Here is an 8,076-nt window from a genome sequence, read left to right as displayed (position 1 = left end):
ATGTGTGAAGGTCCAATATTGTCAAAAATAAATGCTAAAAATATTCATATTTTTTATATAACACAGTACAGTAATATAGTAAAAAGTAAATTATTTAACATAGAGGGCCCCTGTAGTGTTTAGGCTGTCAAAATTTGTTTTTAAAAAGTGTTTTAAACTACATGACTGAATTTGTGTCTCTCATGATCTTAAAAACCTTTTTGATCAAAAGGCTTCTATTTTATATTACGTTGTTGACGAACATAAACTGTCCACATGTGAAATGGTTTATAAAAATCTAAATAACTGATTTGGCGTGGACATCAATGCTGTTTAACAAGCATCTTAAAGCTACATAATAATGTGCTTTACATAACCTCGAGCAAGTTCCTTGCAGCCGAACTTCTATAAGTCCAATTAAACCTATGTAGTAAAAGTATGTACTATGTTTTCACATTGTAGTATTTTTTAGAAATAATATACTCACAGTTGTTATGTCACCAGACCCAAAGCAGAGGGAAGTGGAAGTCAAAGTTAGTCAGGCTGTACGTGCTTTCTAACAGTGACTGGAAGTTCTGCAGAGGACTTTGAGCTGGACACTTACTGGCCGGCGTCATCCGGGGCTGGGTTTGTAAACAGCGCGCTTTACATCATACACAACTGACAGTGGCTTTCAATTCCACCTCATTTCCAATGCAGACATTAATTCAAATTTTAATCAACAGAACAATAATCAAATGAATTCATCAATTTTTTTAAGCTGGTGTTTTATATAATACCTTTAATTTTTAATTTATATTATATCAGAGTTGCAACCCATGGAAAATTGTAATTACTACTATGTATCTCTTAGATTGTATAAACTTATTTTTATTAACATTTATTTCAGTTTAAGTTTTATGGTTAAAGGAGACTTCATTTCCCACAATGCTTTAGTTATTATGCAATCAATATGGCCCCTTTTTAAAATCTGAAAACAAAGTGGACTACATTTCTGTTGCTCTGTGCATAAATTAAAATGTGTTTTGATATGTGTTAATGGTTTACACAATTTTGAGCTCATTGTAATGCAATGTCATTTTAGAACAAATAGTTAATGTTTTACCATAAAACTAGTACTGGACTAATGAAACAATTTAGACCAATTAAGTGAGAAGTGCATAGATGCTTTCATATGAAACCCAGCAAATGCATCATTCCAATAAAGATGTACCAGAGAGAGCAGAAACAAACTAAATCATGACGAATGCATACTTGTGATGATGAAATTCAGTTACAAAGCTTCCAAAAAAGTTCGAATTCAGGTAGAGGTCACTTTCATTTCAGTAATTCTGTGCTTTGTTTCTTGTCCTTTGTCTTAAAAAATACATTTATGCAGTGGAGGTCTATGTGACAATCAACCTTTGTTAATGTAAGTGCATTTCTATTATTTATTTTTACAAAGTGGAAAGAAAAACAGATCGTTCTAGTTTATTTTGAATACATTTGGGTGACAAAGCAACTTAAAGACACACAAAAAAATAATGCAGATTACTGAGTAATGTTTACTTCCAGAGTTTCTTGATGGACATGTTCTTCTCACTGTCTTTCTGCATCACCTGTAAACATACAATAAATGACAAATTAGCGATATCCACTGAAAACAAATATTTTCCCATAATAAGAACGGTATGTTTGAATATCATTTGTACCAAGAGCACAATCAAATGTGACCACAAAACCAGTCATAAGCGTCAATTTTTGGAAATTGAGATTTATACATTATCTAAAAGCTGAATAAATAAGTTTTCCTTTGACGTATGGTTTGTTAGGATCGGACAATATTTGGTTGAGATACAACTATTTGAAAATCTGGAATCTGAGGGTGCAAAAAAAAAAAAAAAAAAAAAATCAAAATATTGAGAAAATCGCCTTTAAAGCTGTCCAAATTAAATTCTTAGCAATGCATATTACTAATCAAAAACTACCTTTTGATAGATTTACGGTAGAAAATTTACAAAACACCTTCATTGAACATGATCTTAACTTGCTGTCCTAATGATTTTTGGGATAACAAAGGATAATTTTGACCCATACAATGTATTGTTGGCTATTTGCTGATCCAAGGTCACAAATAAGAAAATGTTTTTAGTACCTTAGCTACTGCCATTTCAAAATCTTCTTGGGTAACATGGACTCTCCTCTCTCTCAGGGCGTACATCCCTGCCTCTGTGCAGACACCCTGTCAGACAAGCACATATAAAATCAGCTTGTTGAATACATAGTGTATAGACGCCCATAAATGCCTGGAAATATGCGCAGCACTGCGGCATGCCGGTTGAGACCATGACCTTACCTTGACCTCAGCACCAGACGCTCCTGGCATCAGCTCAGCAATCTTGCGCAGGTTAATGCCACGCGTCAGGTTCATCTTCCGGGAGTGGATCTTCAGAATGTCCAAACGGGCCTGAGGAGAACAACGTAACGCTATGAGGTTACTGCTTATGTTTACACTTTCAATAATAGAGAGTCATACAAATACAGTCGGGTATATTTCAGAATCAAGTTGATACTAAATATGTAACAATTCCAGCCTACCTCTTCATTGGGAGGGGGAAATTCAATCTTCCTGTCAATGCGGCCTGGTCGAAGAAGCGCAGAGTCCAGAATGTCAATACGGTTTGTTGCCATAATAACCTGAGGGAAAAAAGAACATTCAGTAAACTCAGACTCTCCTTAAAGAAAACTATAAAAATACAGCTGGAGCCAAGCACAGAAATAGTATCAATATACGCTTGAGTAGTTTTGTTTGGTCACAGCACCCCTGGTGGTGATGTTTGGAAAGGCAGTTGCATGAGCAATGTAACATGGTAACCATACCCTTTGACCAGCTGGTGCAAACAACTTTATATAGTACTAGGGCATGTGATCAGCAAAAGACAAAAATAAAAAAGGAAAACATGCTTTGTTTTCTCTATTCAGTAGGACTACACAACAACAAAATTTCAGAGCATTTAATAACTGTTTTTTTAATAGTAATATAATCATAATAGTAATAATAATAATAATTATTATTATTATTATTATTATATTTTAAACAATAAATTAAATATTATAATATATATATATATTTTTTATCTTTGTTGCAAATTTCTTTCAAATGTTGACCTACAGAGATTTTATTTTGGCAGAAAGCCAAATGGACCCTGCATTTTAAGAATTCAATAAAAAGCTACCAACTTCTAAAACCAGAGATGAGAGACTTTTCATGTTAGCATCATCAGCACATAGGGTACAGATGTTTGCTTCTCACCTTGATGTTTTTGGTGGCCTCGAACCCATCCAGCTGGTTGAGGAGCTCCAGCATAGTTCTCTGAACCTCACTGTCTCCTCCTGATCCTCCCTCCAGCCGAGACGAGCCGATGGAGTCGATCTCATCCATGAAGATGATGGAGGGCGCGTGTTCCCTGGCCATGACGAACAGCTCTCGCACCATACGAGCTCCTGGAATAAACACAGAGTCAAACAAGGACAAATCAGAATCATTTTTTAAATGGTTTACAATTAAAAAAGAAAAAAAGAAAAAAGAGCTCTCAGAGCTTTTTGGAGCTTGACAGGCTCGGGTCAATATATGCTTTTATAATAAGAAAAAGAGCAGTTGGAACATTCTGCTAAACATCTCCTTTTGGGTTCCAAATTAAAAAAAAAAAACGGATTTTTCTGGAAGCACACCAACCTTCTCCTATGAATTTCTGCACCAGCTCTGATCCAGACACCCTGATGAAGGTACAGTCGGTGTGATGGGCCACGGCTCTGGCTAACAGTGTCTTTCCTGTTCCAGGAGGTCCATACAGCAGCACACCCTGCAGACCGACACATCACAGAATATGAAGCAGATCTGGTAAGCCAACAGACCTACTATTGTAAAGGTAAATAGCCTTTTACACGATTGGCCTGATAAGAATAAATTATGCCATCACTTGCCTTGGGTTGTGCAATTCCTAGAGCCTCAAACAATTCTGGGTGCTTGACTGGAAGCTCAATCACTTCCTTGATCTCTTTGATCTGTTTGTCCAGCCCTCCGATCATCTCATACGTTGAATCTGGCACTTTTTCAACCATCATCAGTGAGACGAGCGGGTCAACTTTGTTTGGCAGGATTTTGTGAAGTGTGTAACTGTCATTTCGAAGTGCTACACGGCAATTTGGAGTAACCTGTTGGAAATGAGGATTCAGTTTACTATCAACATTAATACAAAATATCTACAATATCAGTAAAAGTTTATTTTTTTTCCTATTTTATGAGCCACCTGCATCAAAAACTGCATCCCCTCTTGAAATTCTGAGGTAACATGTATGACTGTAAAAACTAGGGATTTATGATCAAGATTTTGGCTGCTTATGATCAAATGTTATAAAAATATAATAATGTTTTTTGTTCGGGAGCTCCCTCTGCTACTCGTATTTTTGATGGAAAAAAATATAGAAATGATCATTCTACAAATAAACAGAAACAGACTCGACTGAATAATAGGGTATGTGTCCTTATTCTTCTGTGAAATAACTGTTCATACCGCTTTATTTCTGTGTGACTAATTTTCAGTCCTGATAAATTAATTCATTATGATCAACGTATCAATTATTATTGTAAAACATCGATGCTTTTTCCATGAATCTCAACTATATTGTTTGCAATTGTGGCTGCTGAATAAATGCTTATGCAACCTCAATGTGCCACAATAAGAGAAAAATGCTAACATCATTTGTTATTATTAAATTATTAATATGAATTTGATGGGGGTTTTTTTGAGAAAAATTTCTTAGTTTTTACAATGTGTTATGTAAATGATTAAAAAGAACACACAAAGAAAATAGATGAGGTAAAATAAACCCTGCGTACGAGCTGACATTCTCTTAATTCGTGGTTACGTAAAAGTGCAATAATTGTGATTATACTTTTTGATCATAATAATAAAAAATAATCATGATTATCAGTTTAACCAGCCTTAGTAAAAATCCAAAACAAAACACTTACATCATTTATATCAATGTTCTTATCCACATCCACCACAAACTTTCCTTCAGGATGCACCTAAAAACATAGCATAAATACAAATGATTAACAAAACTGCACTGCAACATGTCAACACAAATCATGCTCATGTAATTAAGCAGGAAATAATGGCTGTCGAACCTTGACCAGCACTTTCTTCTTGTCCATGGCTCTCACCACCTCTCCAACATAAGATCCCTGCTCTTGCAGCAACTGAAGCTCCTCACGCAGGAGGCGCACTGAAAGAAACAGCACAAAACACATCCTGTCATGTCACACTGATGACATTCTTAACATATTCTATTTGGCATATGCATCTGAACACCGCAAAGTGACATTCATGAGAAAGCTGATTAAAAAAGGCTTTACCCTTGGCATTTAACTCGTTCCTTTGAGCCTGCAGACGTCTGAGATTTTGGCTTTTATCATTCACTGTCAACTAAGTAAAGAGAAAGGAACATTTAGACAACATACCCACGTGAAAAAGAAGCGTGCTTAATTGCATTGAATGTTTATTTGCAGAGTACTTCAAATCTTAAAAGTATATATTTTTTAATAAAATGTAGTTGCAGAAAATATGAATGAAATAAAAGGCCACTTAAGTGTGCTTAAAGAGATTTTAAAAAGTTTGTTTTAAATCATTGTTTTAATTTATGGTTGTGCTTTAAAGAACTTACATTTTTTGATGTGTTGACTAACATAATAAAGCACATGTAAAGCTCTTGATTATATACTTTAGTAAATACTGAAGTGGGCCAAAAAAACACTCATTTAATTGTACATAACATGCAATTAAGTGTCTGAAAATATTACATCCAGTTCACCGTATTTTCTTATAAATTAAATTATTTCCGTAATAAACATAAAAGTCCTTAATATCTATAGATTAAATTGTGCGTTGTGGCTATTCTTACCTGAAGCTCCTCAATTTTAGACAGGTAATACTGTCGGAGACCAGATCCTCCTTTACTGTCCTCAATATCCATCTGTAAAAACAATATATATATATATATATATATATATTATTATTAACAATAAAATTAATAACATAAACAATCGGTTTATTAATAGTCAGTGCCAGGTAAAGTGAAGTGATTAACGTTACTCGTGACGTTTTATTAGAAATTATCCATTTAACATGTTATGGTCAGTAATGAGAGTTTTCTCTTGTTATGCTTCTAAAGAAGAGATTCCTGATGTTATGACCAGATAGGAGCGATTATGATTCGGTGTTATGGTCAGAGATGTGATTATCGGAGATTTCTTCTCTTATCGTAAGACATAACATATTTCTATTGATTTAATTAGTGATTTCGCATGTTATAACAAAACATTCATCAAACATATAACCAGTTATACCATGTTATGATCAGTGCCAGTCATCAGTGACACAATGAGACAGCAAACTCTGCTTCAATCCGAACAAACGCGTCTTAAAGTCAGCCATTCTATCTTATATTTCCAAACACTACAATTATAGCAGGCTCCTCATATGCAATATGTGATGCTGACTAATAAAAAACAGCTAACTGTGCGGTTCATATTTTACGATTTAATAGAAAATATCCCTTACTTGCTCGATCCCGTCCAGCGCCATCTTGAACACACAAACTTCCGTCCGTCAGTGGCGCTATTTCCGCTTTGTTTTCCTCGAGCAGAATGGCGACTGAATGATGTGCGCTCTAGCGCCAACCGTCACGCGGAGAGTTTTCCTGTCGTTACATTTAACCGCGAGGAAGCGGGTAAGGCAGGGGTCTGAAACTCAGTTCCTGGAGGACCACAGCCCTGCAGAGTTTAGTTCCAACCCTAATTAAACACACCTGATGTAGCTAACGTTAATCAAGTCCTTCAGGCTTATTTGAAAACTACATGGTATGTGTGGTGGAGCAGGGTTGGAACTAAACTATGCAGGGCTGAGGCCCTCCAGGAACTGAGTTTAACACCCCTGGGGTAACTGGACACTCAGAGTATGGCATGCCGTTTTAACATTTAATCCTTGAAACGTGCTAGTGTCTATTTTCATACTATTTTGTGCAACTAGTAGGGTACAACGGGCTAAAGGCACACCTTAAGAAAAAATGTGCTATTCACCGCGCCTAAAATGTATAATTGCAGAACAAATATACACGTTTGTATTGAACATTAATGGAGAAACAGATTTTGTGTGAAAATAAATCAAGTCGTTTATGTTGTTTAAAAATCTTATAAAAGTGGCAAGAGGGGCCTTTTACCCTGCACACTATTTTAAATAATGTCTAAGTTAATACTTGTTCTGTTTATTTTGAAAAATAAAAATTATTTTTTGTTCAATAAATATACTGTCATTAAAATGTTAATAAATATATTTTAAAATACAGAAACAAAATCATTTAAAAAAGTAATGATTCTGAAAGCATTGAAGGAGATCCCATAATAATTGAGTAAAGATTTACAGTAGTAACAACAAAAGATTTTTTATTATATGATATGATTAAAGGTGGGGTATGTACTTTTTCAAAAACGCTTTAGAAAACTGAGTCGGGCCAGTACCAAAACAAACTTGTAGCCAATCAGCAGTAAGGGGCGTGTCTACTCATGATGCGAGGAGAGAGCGCTCAATGCACATGATGGACATTAGCCGAGCCGTGCGATGACAGAAAGATAGAGATGGCGGATAAAAAAACAAAAGAGGATAACGTCTGTGGAACAAAAGAAGGCTTACACTGTGTGTACACCGGACACCGGGCCGCACCGCAACGCAACAGCTAAAGTCTGTCTACACTGCACAAAGTGACCATTGAAAATCATCTGAAATTTGTGTCAATATGTCATAAATAGAACGCGGCAGCAGTATTTAAAAAAATAAGCACCAATAGCATGAAAATAGATACTAGTACATTTTAAGGATTAAATGTTAAAACAGCTTGCCATAGTATGAGGAAAGACTTAAACCACAATTATACAGTTTACATTGTAATAGCTTTAACAAACAGACCAACAATGACTGTTCAAACTTATTTTTTTTCAGTTTAGCCATCTCAAGTCTCCCACATTCGTCTTGTGTTACAAGATGTAACTGAGAGTCC

At 35.3% G+C, this 8,076-nt stretch overlaps 1 protein-coding gene across 1 annotated transcript; it reads right to left on the bottom strand.

Moving 5' to 3' along the window:
- Nucleotides 1-1,433: 1,433 nt before the first annotated feature.
- On the bottom strand, nucleotides 1,434-6,841 carry psmc5 (proteasome 26S subunit, ATPase 5). Its single transcript, XM_058794473.1, has 12 exons — nucleotides 6,585-6,841; nucleotides 5,926-5,997; nucleotides 5,381-5,450; nucleotides 5,153-5,250; nucleotides 4,994-5,050; nucleotides 3,943-4,173; nucleotides 3,695-3,821; nucleotides 3,272-3,462; nucleotides 2,557-2,655; nucleotides 2,315-2,425; nucleotides 2,114-2,200; nucleotides 1,434-1,577 (listed from the first exon to the last, which is right to left on the bottom strand). The coding sequence occupies exons 1-12, from the start codon at nucleotides 6,606-6,608 to the stop codon at nucleotides 1,524-1,526; spliced, it is 1,221 nt and encodes a 406-aa protein (XP_058650456.1). The 5' UTR covers nucleotides 6,609-6,841; the 3' UTR covers nucleotides 1,434-1,523.
- Between the last annotated feature and the right edge of the window lie 1,235 nt (nucleotides 6,842-8,076).

The sequence above is a fragment of the Onychostoma macrolepis genome, chromosome 12, assembly GCF_012432095.1.
Source record: "Onychostoma macrolepis isolate SWU-2019 chromosome 12, ASM1243209v1, whole genome shotgun sequence".
Taxonomy (NCBI): Eukaryota; Metazoa; Chordata; class Actinopteri; order Cypriniformes; family Cyprinidae; genus Onychostoma; species Onychostoma macrolepis.
Note: the sequence above shows the minus strand (reverse complement) of the source record. Positions and strands in the feature narration are given on the sequence as shown.